The 14,923-nt window shown below is 33.0% G+C and overlaps 3 protein-coding genes across 4 annotated transcripts; all 3 read right to left on the bottom strand.

Annotated features, from left to right (window-relative positions):
• On the bottom strand, positions 762–3,189 carry LOC109355765 (F-box/kelch-repeat protein At3g06240-like). Of its 2 annotated transcripts, none has more exons than XM_019598970.1 (2): positions 1,655–3,184; positions 762–1,127 (listed from the first exon to the last, which is right to left on the bottom strand). In XM_019598970.1, the coding sequence occupies exons 1-2, from the start codon at positions 3,007–3,009 to the stop codon at positions 1,076–1,078; spliced, it is 1,407 nt and encodes a 468-aa protein (XP_019454515.1). In that variant the 5' UTR covers positions 3,010–3,184; the 3' UTR covers positions 762–1,075. The 2 variants fall into 2 exon arrangements, with proteins under 2 accessions (XP_019454515.1, XP_019454516.1); XM_019598971.1 differs by lacking the exon at positions 762–1,127 and adding an exon at positions 1,149–1,561 and having other exon boundaries at positions 1,611–3,189.
• Positions 4,532–9,393, bottom strand: LOC109357305 (serine/threonine-protein phosphatase 5-like). The gene is made up of 12 exons (XM_019601173.1): positions 9,163–9,393; positions 8,653–8,822; positions 8,491–8,562; positions 7,949–8,099; positions 7,034–7,142; positions 6,822–6,939; positions 6,258–6,405; positions 5,671–5,919; positions 5,396–5,521; positions 5,217–5,317; positions 5,004–5,078; positions 4,532–4,795 (listed from the first exon to the last, which is right to left on the bottom strand). The coding sequence occupies exons 1-12, from the start codon at positions 9,230–9,232 to the stop codon at positions 4,736–4,738; spliced, it is 1,449 nt and encodes a 482-aa protein (XP_019456718.1). The 5' UTR covers positions 9,233–9,393; the 3' UTR covers positions 4,532–4,735.
• LOC109357306 (serine/threonine-protein phosphatase 5-like) lies at positions 9,441–13,151 on the bottom strand. Its single transcript, XM_019601175.1, has 8 exons — positions 12,938–13,151; positions 12,428–12,597; positions 12,266–12,337; positions 11,724–11,874; positions 10,809–10,917; positions 10,597–10,714; positions 10,033–10,180; positions 9,441–9,694 (listed from the first exon to the last, which is right to left on the bottom strand). Exons 1-8 carry the CDS (start codon positions 13,005–13,007, stop codon positions 9,441–9,443), a joined length of 1,092 nt encoding a protein of 363 aa, XP_019456720.1. The 5' UTR covers positions 13,008–13,151.

Genomic DNA, 14,923 nt, shown 5'->3' with positions numbered 1-14,923 from the left:
ACATATAAACTAAGAATAAAAGCATAAATAATAGAATCAAATAATAAATAAATAGTGAGTTTTTTGGTACAATAATAAATAGTGAGTTTGATGAAGATTGAGAATGATACATGCATTAGAAAAAGTACAAACAAAAGGGTTAGGTGAGACAATAGAGCCAAATTGGTAGGTAGGATTTTTTGTTTCCAAGTTGGTAAAAATTGTGAAGGTTTGGTGGGGTGATAGGAAAGGCCTAAAGGGGTTGGTGGCTTCCTTGAAAAGTAGGACATGGACCTTCCTATTTCCTAATTGTAAAGGTACATATCTTGCCAAATGCAACCCAAAACAATAAAAGGGAATAAAGTCTATTGTGTGAGCTTCCATACAGAACAAATTCCATGAGAAAATGAATATGAAATCAAACAATTTTTACATAAACTTGAAACAAAACCAGGTAAAGGGTTCAATATCAAGTCAGTATATTAAATTCTACCTTCAAATGTTTGAATACCACTTATTCTTAGATGCATCTTCAATTTTGTCAGCAACCAATGCAAAAAAGAAAATTTACCAGATACATAATTTTCTCCATTTCGAACTCGATCAAATTCCAGAACATCCCTGTCAAAGCTTCCTAGGTACTGAAAACTCTTGTTAGAGCTAAGTCTCCACATAACTTGTTTTTGCACACTATTTTAGAGAGTTTAATAGCATCTTCTAAATTTTGCCGAGGGCTATGATACGAATTCAAGCAATACTGGCCACTATCTTACTCAGGAAAAAACCAAAAAAACACAGCTATATTGAATATGTGTATATAAAGAGTAATCTATACTTGCCAACACTTCATATTTTTCACAATCAAATGATGAACAATTTAAACTTTAACATCTCCCTTTGGAAAAACATGCCAGCACATCATTGGCTTCAGCCAAGGATGAGACATTTCAAAAGTCACAAGCTAGCTAAACCAAAAGTTGTGACATAGCTTCATTTTGCAGTATTGCAACTGTTTAACTTCTTACATGGTATCCTCTTCTTCATATTTGTCACCATCAGATGATGAGAAATTTAAAGTTGCCATCTCAACATCCTCTTAAGCCAAGAAAAGAGCTTCATTTTCCTCGCGCAATTTAAATTTTGCACACCTATATGAAATGGTACAATATTAGGGAATAATGCTTACATAGTGTAGCTAAAGAGTTAAGAGAAAGAATCTCCAAGATTGGGTTTTCCTCTTTCACATGGTATCTTCCACTTTGCAGTTAAAGAAAATCAAAGAACCGAAAATTACAGTAATCATGCACATTCTCCTTCATCAACATGAAAGGTGTAATAAAATAAGTTCGAAATATGTAATCATTTGTGTCAACAAGAAAAGGAAACATTTTTTCTCACAAACTGCATGTGCCAAGGTGTAACTGAATGTGAACAGAAAACCATGACTAAAACATATACCAGCTGTGCTTCTGTACCACATATAGTTTAGTTGTATATGCAAATGGTGAACCATCATGTTTGTTAAAAAATGAAAGCTGAAATAAATGCTACAACATAAGAAAGTCATCAATATTTTTCAATACTTGCCTTATGATTTATAAAACCAAAATAAATATGGTTTCTAAGCCAACATTAGAAACATGAGTAAATACCATACGAGAACCTATATTCTTACCGCAAGTGGACATTCAGCACCTCAACATTGTTTCCTTTGACAGCATCCTTGAGGGAGATGAGACTTGGAATATGAGGAAACACTTCAAAATTGGATTTACTCCCTCGAATCTTAAAATATTTTAACTTTTTAGATTCATAGTAGATAAAGCAATTACAGGAATGATACAGCAATACAGCACCCTTAAAGAGTTTTACTGGCCAATATAAACCATAAGGCCAACGATCTTCATCCATATTATCAATGCTTAAAACCTTGCTCCAAGATGCTTCAATACCATATTTCTTCATCACCCACATTCTAACAAGACCGAAAGAAGATACATCGCATATGTACAGGAAGCCCCTTAATTCTCCCATGTTGATGTTCTTTGCACTCATGCTTCCATTTCCGTCAAGTATTTGTGGAGGAGGAGGGAAGCGTCGGAAACTCTCACTTTCAAAGTTGAAACACAAAATTGAACCTTTCTGACCATTAGAACATATCCAATGAAGTGCTCCATTCGCACAAGTGGGAAACGTAAGCTCGTTGACAAATGCCAAAGCAACCCGGCCAATATTTTTCCATGTTGATGTTCCTAGTGTGTGCATTTCAACAACCACACGATCAAACATCCACTGCCGAATATCTTGGGAAATGTCAATGTATTTAATGCACATTCTTATCACCTTGTATTCATTTGTTTTCCGGTGAAAGCCAAAACCTGCATATACTGGTCTCCTCATGTCCTCGATCCTAGTAGTTTTTGGAAGTCTTATGAACTCGCCCGTAACTGGGTTGCAAACGACCAAAGGTTCTCTGTCCCTTAGATCACACAAGCAAATCAAGCCATTGCACGAATTCACCACAGAAAACTTATCATCTCTGGGCTTGCAAGCTATATAAGTCCTCTTTCTACGACCATTGCTGGCCTCGTCTCTTTCTGCCAGAACCAATTTGGCATCACGGAGAGGAAGCTTGAATTTAGGCTGAAGCTTGAGGTGACTGTTACACTCGGGTTTAAGATAATTGTCTTCACAGAAACAAAACTGGTGATCAGAACTATGAAACTTTTCAGGGTCCTCATACTCAAGAAGGTGAAGGGTTCTTGAGACCCGTTTAGGATCATTGGTTCGAATCATGACACCAAAAGGTGCAGTCTTAAAGTGCAATTTGGCAAAGTATGGGTCGGAAATAAGTTTGTTCCAAGTTTTGCAAACACATCTAGAAATGAGCACAGATTTCATGGGAAGGCAAAGTAGAATGCAGGTAGTGATTTCACATGGAAGATCAACAAAAGAAGGCTCACAAACTTCTTCGATTTCGGCATCAACTTTTTCTTCTACTCTATTCCCCGAATTCCGTCTTCTTTTCATGGCTATCTAAAGATGCAGACACAAAAACAAAAACAAAAACAAAAACAAAAAAGTGAAATTCAACACATAAAAAGGAATTGATGTTGTTTTTCTATCTATCTATCTATCTAGGTGCTTATACTAACATTGGTTGTTATATGAAATAATTCCATAAATAGATCTAATAATATATAAATTAGAAACAATATATGTATAAATTAAATTCAGAGACAGTGGAAGGTTGAAAAGGAAAATGGGGAAGAAGCGTGGAAATGGAAATGGAAAGCAGAGTGGATGAAAAGGAAAATGGGGAACAAGAGAGAGAGAGAGAAATGAGTGAATGGGTCTTAAACCATTGGATTAAGTGCACACACTTTAATGGATAGGATTTGATGATATAATCAATTACTATTTTTTCTTTCTAATTAAGTCAATATTTATGAAATTAGTCCTTGGATAATTATTTTGTTAAATTATTAACATGTCATATTAGATCCCAACAAAATACTGATTGAATGATCAAATTTGAAATGGAGTTTGGCTGGTGTAGTGATTCAATGGTGGAGATTTAGTAAGAGTTGGAGGGAAGAGTATCTTATTGTAGGAACTCATTGATTTTGTCTGATTCACTTTTCGAGTTATTTCAATTTAACCGGATTTAACATAACCAATATCAAAATTTCTACAGTTCATAGCAGCAATCTAACTGCTCATTCAATTAAGACGGTGAACTATCACTATTTTCAAATCCATTTAACAATCATTCTCTCCATCCATTTGGTCCAATTCTTCCAACATTGCTTAAAATATCTCTACTCACATTCTCATTCACCCCAAGTAATTGATGATGTCAAAATGGCTTTGTTTCCTCTGACTTTAAGGATTAGTTTGAGAGTTGGATTTTAGAGAGGAATGAAGGGAAAGGGAAGGTTAGGAGTCGTCTCACAAGTGTATTTCATAGTTCCCAAGCCTTCCCTTTCCCTTCCTTCCTCTCCAAAATCCAACTCTCAAACTAACCCAAGTAATTCATTACAAAAAATTATTTGGCATGTAACTAGAGATAGTTTAAATGGAAGGATGTACCTCCTAATAACAGCTGGTTTCCTAATTGATTAATTTATGATACATTAGATTCGTATATCTCTATATGGAACGATTTTTTTGTCAAATAGACCACAGACAAATCAAACATCTAATAGTGATTCAAAATTTCTAGTGGAAAGTTAAGTTTGTGCTCAATAAGAAACAGGAACCGTACAGTTTAATATTTCTATTTTCATTTAAGGACCATTATGGTTAATATTTGAACGGTGAATGAAGCATTTTTAGTGTAAAAGATACTATAAATTGTAGACATATAAGGTGCAACCTAACTCTAGTAAAGACCTAAGTTACTTGCAAGATGAAATTCAAAGGTTGTGTCAAATATCCAAGGAAAAAAACTCAAACCAACAATCAAGGCTAACCATAAATATGCCTGAGCACTTTCAGTCATGTACTGGAGTTTCACAAAGCAGATAGACATTACTTGTTCACCAAATGATAAAAGCCAAAAAATAAATGTGCAACATTTAACTAGGGAAAGTGAATTTTAATTTTAATAATCTACAAAACCCAAAAATAAACAACATATCAGTTACCACAAACGTGATGTGATCTTCTATATCACCTTCAAAATCTTGCCCTTGGGGCAAGCACAGAAAAAACCAACACAAGGTATATATAGTCAGCTGCAATGCTTTATAAATTATGAGAATAACTGAAGAAAGTTGTTTGCATAAGCCATTGGCTTCACATTAGGGTGTGCCTGCATATTCAACAAAGTGAACCAGACCACAACAGAAAGAATATCAGTATCAGATTGTTTTACCAGTTGAGGGTTACATGCTTAGTCTTAGAAACTCAAACTTGAAGCTAAACAAAGGGATATTAGGATATTTATTTGGTAAGACAATTAACTAATGAATGCCTATTATATAACATAGCACAGACTTAAATATACAAAAGATACTAACCACTGCTGAGAATGTTACGATGTTAGGCTTCAAATCAGGTGCTTCAAATCGAATAAAGGCACCTTTGTTACCCATCTGCGGCATACAATGAAAAATCAACATATTTTACATTTTAGCCCCAAAATTGAAATATACTTCATAGTAGCATAAGTGATTCCTTAGGTATTATATAATTAAGTAATACTGTGGAAAAAGAAGTGAGGTTTCAGTTACCTGGTCGCAATAATTTGGAGCAGAAAAAACAGTTATGAGTTTACCATCATGGTCAATCTCATAGCCCTCGTCCTTTACTTCATGAGATCGCACAACTAAATCTGCAGATTGGTTATGACTTATGTGTAAGAAATCACAGATTAAAGAAGTTACAAACCAATGAAAAACTGAAAACACACCTAGATTATTTTCATGCAAAAACCTTTTCGTCACATCTGCACCGAAAGAAAGACCTACACCTCGCTTGCTAGGACCTCTACCTGGGAGAGGTTGTGGATCACTCCAAAGCAATTCACACATCAATCCTGCCCATACAAAACATAAGCACATAAAGTACTATACAAAAAGTAACAGGAAAAATAAAATAGGCAGACAGGTTTGGGCTTGATGCCTTTTGTATGTGCTGTTTAGAGCAAATAAAAAAATGAAAGAGAGGGGGGGGGGGGGACCTAACCTTCTTCTGGAGGCTCACAAAACCGGTCAATTGCTCGGATATCAGAGAGTTTGACCCCATCAACACTAAAAAGACCTCCATGAACTACAAAAACTTTCTCATTTATCACATGAGCCAGAGGTAAACTGCAGAATACTTCCGCAAACAGTTCCACGAATGTTTCATTCAATTTTGAGCGCACCTCGCCCTCAAAACCATATATCTTGTTCATGTTCTTGCTCTCATGATTTCCTCTAGCTAGATACAAGGCTGAAAAGTTATATAACAAGACAATAAGATGATATCCAGGGGGAAAATAGGTCATTGATTCAAACATGTAATTGGATAAAGTGGAGAAAGGAGTACATAAGGATTCATACAAATTCAATCAAACAAACAATAGTGTGCAATTCAAAAGAAACAGCAGAACTAAATATTAAAAATAAGAAGGCTCGATTTCAAAAGGAAGCATAAAGAGTTATAACTTATAATGGCATTAAGAACACGCTTTGGATTCTAACAATTCTTAACAAGCATCCAAATGCTTAAGAGATAAATTCCTAATGCATCTATAAAATATGATAGACTGGTAAACATTTAGGGCTCACCTGATGGAGACATGCACTTCAATGCAAACAGAGTGAGGATGACTTCCAAAGAAAAAGATCCTCTATCCACAAAGTCACCATTAAATAGATAAGGATTATCTTCTGAAGGAAGCCCATTAAGCTCGAAAATATTCACAAGATCATAGTACTGCAGAAGTCATGAAAGAAAATAAAATTTTGAAACATAGTGAAAGGACAAAGGTTATTATAAAATATATCACTAAAGGCAAACAATTACAACACGATAGAAAGATTTTCAAATTCAAGTATGTTTGAGAGAAATGAAACTAGATTATTGTCAATGTTACTGTGGCAATACTATCCACATCATTGTTGAGGCTAATTAGAAATTAGCTACAGTTTTTAAGAACAATTTCTTTGAAGTAGACTTCCGAACATAAAATATTTTTCTAGAATTTTATTTCCTAATTTTTTAAAATAAAATTTTCTATTTATAATTACTCACAAGCACTCCAACTTGTTCACCATACTCTCTTTTTTGGTAAACTAAGTTTTTTTATAACAAAACCAAACAGATCCAAAGAAAATATAAAAAATAATTACCTGGCCATGCACATCACCACAAACAGTAAAATGTTTGCCATTAGGTACATTTATATCCACAAGAGAAGGCAAAGCTCGCAAAATCTCTCGTGTTTGCAAAACAATCTGGAATGCATAACTACAGTAATGAAGCAGAACAAAAAGAATGAAGACTTGTCAATCACACTTCCACAAACTAATAGCTATACAATGGAATTTCTGTGTTTCAATACCGTTTATGTAAGAACTTCTGATTCTTGAAATCATCCATCATTTTCTTCACAAACTCTAAAGTAACAGCATCCCCCTCTATTCTTGCTCCTGAATATTGTGGCTCCACATCTAGCACCAAAACAAACACCATTTTTTTCTAGCATTAAAACGTGTGTATGTGTGCTTGATGCCATACATAGTCGGTCCTAAGTCCGGATAAAAGGTGAAAGTTATGTTACGCAGTTGACAACCAACGTAACACTTTTTTCGAATCTCTCAGATACTCATAATTGCTACCAGGCATTACAACTCGACAAAATTAATGAAACCGAGATATAGTATAATGAAATTAGTTTAATACCATAAATTTAAATTAGAAAACAAAAGGGGGTGAAGGCCAAGAAAATCTTATCATTATACAATTACAACAAGAATCGCCAGTGGGAGGTCATAGAACCCATCTTACTCACTGAAGTGATACTTGCTGATAGTTGATAGTGACTTCTAAAAACAATCTTATTGACAATTACCAAATAAATCTAAAGACATGTTGGCTTGTCTATGAATATACGAACATGCAGACATTGTATGATCAGGGATCAACACTCTTTCAAAATAAATTATAGTTTGTATATGCCAATCTAGGTAGCACTTGACCAAGGGCACAAAAAGAAGAAAAAATCAAACAATGTTGCAAGAGCTAAAAGTCATACACATAGTGTATGCTTTGATTTTAGTTAGACTGTTTAGGAGGATGATTAATCTTCCATTCTAGAACTTACTCTCTGTTATGTACAAATTACAATCTTTTATTTATAATAAAAAGAAAACAGTAGAGCACCTACTATTCCAACTAGAAAACATAAAATATGGAATTCAAAACCAAAAGCTGATAAAATATAGTAGTCTAAGATGCCATATTCAAAATAGAGTACCTATAGTGTGAAAATCTATGGATTCAGCAACTGAATGCCTTTGAGATTCTGGCACAGCAATTGCTTCTTCAAATTTAAGTTTCATAACAGCTTTTTCACATTCCTTCAATTTCTTTGTTGCATCAGGATCATTTGGGCACAGTTTCTTGACCTATTTCAGTAAAAAGAAATAAACCAAACATACATTGACACAAAGTATAAGTTACAAAACATTAAAAGTGAGATAGTCATAGTAGTGTTAAAGGAAAGAAAAACAAAAAAGGAGAGATTGGATGAAAAGAACTCACAAACAATATTTCAATAAAACAAAACATTATTATGTCTTCTGTACACTTTATCTACGTGAAAAATGAAAGGACCACGAATATTAACCTATATGTCCTATCATTGTTCACCAATGTCACTAGCCATTACTCAACAAATACGAACATTTTATTTTTATCTTGTATGAAATGTGATAAAATATTCATTAATTACCTCAATATTTAAATGTCTTCGAAATCTTTATCAGGAAATAGACATTTATAATTGCATATAACTACCTGCTGAAAATCTTTCAGTGCTTCCTTGAATTTTCCCATGGCAAGATGAGCAGTACCTCGCCTGTAATAACCCTATGACAACTAACTATAATCAGCACATATTTTTTCATTGTGGATAAGTAAATGTAGCCAAAACTTGGAAGTTTTAGGAAGCAAAAAAACCTTTGAATATTTAGGATCAACTTCAATAGCTTCTGTAGCATCTTGTATTGCACTACCATATTCCTCACGTCGGAGATGGGCAAATGCACGATTGGCCAAGTAAACTGCATTTTGACTGTTCAGTTCAATTGCTTTTGTATATAGCTCAATAGCTTGAGCATATTTGCGGGCTGAAAAAGAAACTCACAGGATCAGCAAGTCTTAACATAGAAAAATGAAATATTGTAATAGAACGTCATGGCAATACGCAGTGATTCACTCATTTGTTTTACAATATCACCTTCACCTCCAATAAATGACTATGTAAAGGGTAAAAGTCAACATGAAGAAGTTATAATAATACACGTCTAATACTTTCTAAGTTGTGCAGTAATCAACCATGGAATACAAAAGTGTATACAAAAAATCGAGTCACATTCAATGATTCATCAGAAATATACGATAAATTTCACTGATTTTGAAAAAAGTAAATGAATCACGTCGTAAAGAAATGGTTTCAGCATTAATTACCACCAAATGCTTTATTGGCAAGGAGTTTGAATTCTTCAGCCTTCGAAACATTCGAATTTTCAGTTGCCATATCGGGTAAAACTTTTGTTGCAAACGACGACGAAGAAATCTAGAGCATAACAAAATCCATGTTTAAACTTCTTTTACTCACAATACTTGACCTGCTGCAATAAAACAAAGAAATCAGATCACCTACATAATTGTAACCAATAACCAGAACAAATATTTTCCTAGTGAAGGAGCTCTATAATACTCTGGAACTTAAAAGGGGGGGGGACCTAACCTTCTTCTGGAGGCTCACAAAACCGGTCAATTGCTCGGATATCAGAGAGTTTGACCCCATCAACACTAAAAAGACCTCCATGAACTACAAAAACTTTCTCATTTATCACATGAGCCAGAGGTAAACTGCAGAATACTTCCGCAAACAGTTCCACGAATGTTTCATTCAATTTTGAGCGCACCTCGCCCTCAAAACCATATATCTTGTTCATGTTCTTGCTCTCATGATTTCCTCTAGCTAGATACAAGGCTGAAAAGTTATATAACAAGACAATAAGATGATATCCAGGGGGAAAATAGGTCATTGATTCAAACATGTAATTGGATAAAGTGGAGAAAGGAGTACATAAGGATTCATACAAATTCAATCAAACAAACAATAGTGTGCAATTCAAAAGAAACAGCAGAACTAAATATTAAAAATAAGAAGGCTCGATTTCAAAAGGAAGCATAAAGAGTTATAACTTATAATGGCATTAAGAACACGCTTTGGATTCTAACAATTCTTAACAAGCATCCAAATGCTTAAGAGATAAATTCCTAATGCATCTATAAAATATGATAGACTGGTAAACATTTAGGGCTCACCTGATGGAGACATGCACTTCAATGCAAACAGAGTGAGGATGACTTCCAAAGAAAAAGATCCTCTATCCACAAAGTCACCATTAAATAGATAAGGATTATCTTCTGAAGGAAGCCCATTAAGCTCGAAAATATTCACAAGATCATAGTACTGCAGAAGTCATGAAAGAAAATAAAATTTTGAAACATAGTGAAAGGACAAAGGTTATTATAAAATATATCACTAAAGGCAAACAATTACAACACGATAGAAAGATTTTCAAATTCAAGTATGTTTGAGAGAAATGAAACTAGATTATTGTCAATGTTACTGTGGCAATACTATCCACATCATTGTTGAGGCTAATTAGAAATTAGCTACAGTTTTTAAGAACAATTTCTTTGAAGTAGACTTCCGAACATAAAATATTTTTCTAGAATTTTATTTCCTAATTTTTTAAAATAAAATTTTCTATTTATAATTACTCACAAGCACTCCAACTTGTTCACCATACTCTCTTTTTTGGTAAACTAAGTTTTTTTATAACAAAACCAAACAGATCCAAAGAAAATATAAAAAATAATTACCTGGCCATGCACATCACCACAAACAGTAAAATGTTTGCCATTAGGTACATTTATATCCACAAGAGAAGGCAAAGCTCGCAAAATCTCTCGTGTTTGCAAAACAATCTGGAATGCATAACTACAGTAATGAAGCAGAACAAAAAGAATGAAGACTTGTCAATCACACTTCCACAAACTAATAGCTATACAATGGAATTTCTGTGTTTCAATACCGTTTATGTAAGAACTTCTGATTCTTGAAATCATCCATCATTTTCTTCACAAACTCTAAAGTAACAGCATCCCCCTCTATTCTTGCTCCTGAATATTGTGGCTCCACATCTAGCACCAAAACAAACACCATTTTTTTCTAGCATTAAAACGTGTGTATGTGTGCTTGATGCCATACATAGTCGGTCCTAAGTCCGGATAAAAGGTGAAAGTTATGTTACGCAGTTGACAACCAACGTAACACTTTTTTCGAATCTCTCAGATACTCATAATTGCTACCAGGCATTACAACTCGACAAAATTAATGAAACCGAGATATAGTATAATGAAATTAGTTTAATACCATAAATTTAAATTAGAAAACAAAAGGGGGTGAAGGCCAAGAAAATCTTATCATTATACAATTACAACAAGAATCGCCAGTGGGAGGTCATAGAACCCATCTTACTCACTGAAGTGATACTTGCTGATAGTTGATAGTGACTTCTAAAAACAATCTTATTGACAATTACCAAATAAATCTAAAGACATGTTGGCTTGTCTATGAATATACGAACATGCAGACATTGTATGATCAGGGATCAACACTCTTTCAAAATAAATTATAGTTTGTATATGCCAATCTAGGTAGCACTTGACCAAGGGCACAAAAAGAAGAAAAAATCAAACAATGTTGCAAGAGCTAAAAGTCATACACATAGTGTATGCTTTGATTTTAGTTAGACTGTTTAGGAGGATGATTAATCTTCCATTCTAGAACTTACTCTCTGTTATGTACAAATTACAATCTTTTATTTATAATAAAAAGAAAACAGTAGAGCACCTACTATTCCAACTAGAAAACATAAAATATGGAATTCAAAACCAAAAGCTGATAAAATATAGTAGTCTAAGATGCCATATTCAAAATAGAGTACCTATAGTGTGAAAATCTATGGATTCAGCAACTGAATGCCTTTGAGATTCTGGCACAGCAATTGCTTCTTCAAATTTAAGTTTCATAACAGCTTTTTCACATTCCTTCAATTTCTTTGTTGCATCAGGATCATTTGGGCACAGTTTCTTGACCTATTTCAGTAAAAAGAAATAAACCAAACATACATTGACACAAAGTATAAGTTACAAAACATTAAAAGTGAGATAGTCATAGTAGTGTTAAAGGAAAGAAAAACAAAAAAGGAGAGATTGGATGAAAAGAACTCACAAACAATATTTCAATAAAACAAAACATTATTATGTCTTCTGTACACTTTATCTACGTGAAAAATGAAAGGACCACGAATATTAACCTATATGTCCTATCATTGTTCACCAATGTCACTAGCCATTACTCAACAAATACGAACATTTTATTTTTATCTTGTATGAAATGTGATAAAATATTCATTAATTACCTCAATATTTAAATGTCTTCGAAATCTTTATCAGGAAATAGACATTTATAATTGCATATAACTACCTGCTGAAAATCTTTCAGTGCTTCCTTGAATTTTCCCATGGCAAGATGAGCAGTACCTCGCCTGTAATAACCCTATGACAACTAACTATAATCAGCACATATTTTTTCATTGTGGATAAGTAAATGTAGCCAAAACTTGGAAGTTTTAGGAAGCAAAAAAACCTTTGAATATTTAGGATCAACTTCAATAGCTTCTGTAGCATCTTGTATTGCACTACCATATTCCTCACGTCGGAGATGGGCAAATGCACGATTGGCCAAGTAAACTGCATTTTGACTGTTCAGTTCAATTGCTTTTGTATATAGCTCAATAGCTTGAGCATATTTGCGGGCTGAAAAAGAAACTCACAGGATCAGCAAGTCTTAACATAGAAAAATGAAATATTGTAATAGAACGTCATGGCAATACGCAGTGATTCACTCATTTGTTTTACAATATCACCTTCACCTCCAATAAATGACTATGTAAAGGGTAAAAGTCAACATGAAGAAGTTATAATAATACACGTCTAATACTTTCTAAGTTGTGCAGTAATCAACCATGGAATACAAAAGTGTATACAAAAAATCGAGTCACATTCAATGATTCATCAGAAATATACGATAAATTTCACTGATTTTGAAAAAAGTAAATGAATCACGTCGTAAAGAAATGGTTTCAGCATTAATTACCACCAAATGCTTTATTGGCAAGGAGTTTGAATTCTTCAGCCTTCGAAACATTCGAATTTTCAGTTGCCATATCGGGTAAAACTTTTGTTGCAAACGACGACGAAGAAATCTAGAGCATAACAAAATCCATGTTTAAACTTCTTTTACTCACAATACTTGACCTGCTGCAATAAAACAAAGAAATCAGATCACCTACATAATTGTAACCAATAACCAGAACAAATATTTTCCTAGTGAAGGAGCTCTATAATACTCTGGAACTTAAAAGTGTTGCAAAGAGTAGTTAAGGTATAGAGATAAAATGGGAAAGGACATGAAAGAATAAACATGAAAAATGAGTTTTTTGCTTCTTCAATTTACTATTTAGATAATAACAGTATCTCTAACTCATAACCCCCCTTTTTTCCAATTATATTAATATTGCATAGAATGCCATGACCTAGGTGGCATCAATCTTACCATTGCATTGAGAGTCACTCTTGCATGAACACACTACACATGCTCACTTTTTTACTACACATAAACTTAATTTCTTCCTTAAAATCAATATATTTATAACAACATCATCATAAACTCATTTCATATCTTTCAAAAGCAACACAGTAAGACTAATTTCACATCTTTTTTTTATTTGGGTAAAAAAATTGAACCAAAACCAACAACGCTCGAAAAGCAAGTGCACGAAAGTAAAAATTACCATGTTAGAATACATTGGCTAATCAAAAAGGGTTATGAACAAAAGAAATAGTGTAAAGGATTAAAAATGAAATTGATAAAAAAAAATGCATATATTTTTTTAAAGTTGTAGTCGTAGAGATGAGTAAATAGTAGTAAAGAAAAAGTGAGTGACAAAGTGAGATACCTTCAAGAGAGAGAGGAGTCGACGGTGGAAAGCTCTGCAGATCAAAAAAATGGTTATTTATATATGGATGGACCTCATTCCTCCTTGGCCCAATCAACCCTTTTTTCTGTAAAAGAGATCACTCGTTCTCATTTCTGTCTCGTTTTCCTGTCCCGATATAATGAAAAAATGACATTTTATTAAAAAAAAAATATTTTAATATAAAATAACATATTTATATTACTTGGAGAAAACTTATTGCTAGGAATATAAAAACATACTTATTTTCAGACGGGTGATCCGATTCTTTTTTTTCCCTATTACTATTTCACTCAACTCCTTAATTGATGTACATAAACTAGTAAGCTAAGGGTGAATAAGTGTGGGCCGACATTTTTTTGTCACATGATTAAGAGTATTTATATCGTTCGTGTATTTGCACAAGATTCATTGATCTTAATATATGTTTAAAATCATATAAGGATTAATCATATTAAATATATATATATATTAATATTGTATAATAACTTTATAAAGTTAACGTTTTTAACTTAAAAAATGGAAGAGGAGATGGAAGAAGAGGAATATGTAAGTTATTGTTTTCATCCAACTCAATAATTTAAAAGTAAGCATTTTCTATTGCCAATTTTTTCATGGTGAAGGATGGAAAAATTGTGAAGCTGCCTATGTTTGAAATTATGGACATTAAATATGAATAATATTTTCAAGACCTCATATGATATAGGGACAATTATGGAAATTAAAATAAGCATTTGTGTTTAAATCGGAGAACTGAATTTAAACTATCTATATCTATACTATATATAAAGGCAAAACATGGTGTAACCACCACCATGGCATAATTTATATATTCATATTTTTCCCTTCAAAAATTTAATTTAAAAAAATCATATAATTCTATATAACCACCTCAAATATATTAACTATAAGTTGATATTTATACTACTTAATAAAGGGAAAACTTAACCTAACTTTCATGAAGTTATTTTGGGTTTTCCTATTTCATATTTTATAACTTCTAATTTTATTGTATAAGTTATACTTTCATCTTTATATATACTTACACTACTAAACATTTATTTCATATTTTATAACTTCTAATTTTATTTTATAACTTCTAATTT

Source organism: Lupinus angustifolius, chromosome LG09, assembly GCF_001865875.1.
Source record: "Lupinus angustifolius cultivar Tanjil chromosome LG09, LupAngTanjil_v1.0, whole genome shotgun sequence".
Classification (NCBI taxonomy): Eukaryota; Viridiplantae; Streptophyta; class Magnoliopsida; order Fabales; family Fabaceae; genus Lupinus; species Lupinus angustifolius.
Note: the sequence above shows the minus strand (reverse complement) of the source record. Positions and strands in the feature narration are given on the sequence as shown.

Excerpts from the sequence above, each read along its gene's own strand:
- LOC109355765 (XM_019598970.1), bottom strand. The coding sequence starts at position 3,009 with ATGAAAAGAAGACGGAATTCGGGGAATAGAGTAGAAGAAAAAGTTGAT. Across the intron at positions 1,128-1,654 it reads GTGCTGAATGTCCACTTGCG|GTGTGCAAAATTTAAATTGC; the intron begins GTAAGAATATAG and ends CATTTCATATAG.
- LOC109357305 (XM_019601173.1), bottom strand. The coding sequence starts at position 9,232 with ATGGCAACTGAAAATTCGAATGTTTCGAAGGCTGAAGAATTCAAACTC. Across the intron at positions 6,940-7,033 it reads CAGAAGTTCTTACATAAACG|TTATGCATTCCAGATTGTTT; the intron begins GTATTGAAACAC and ends TCATTACTGTAG. Across the intron at positions 5,522-5,670 it reads TTGTGAGCCTCCAGAAGAAG|GATTGATGTGTGAATTGCTT; the intron begins GTTAGGTCCCCC and ends TTGTATGGGCAG.
- LOC109357306 (XM_019601175.1), bottom strand. The coding sequence starts at position 13,007 with ATGGCAACTGAAAATTCGAATGTTTCGAAGGCTGAAGAATTCAAACTC. Across the intron at positions 12,338-12,427 it reads TTGATCCTAAATATTCAAAG|GGTTATTACAGGCGAGGTAC; the intron begins GTTTTTTTGCTT and ends TAGTTGTCATAG. Across the intron at positions 10,918-11,723 it reads CATAGATTTTCACACTATAG|ATGTGGAGCCACAATATTCA; the intron begins GTACTCTATTTT and ends TTTTGGTGCTAG.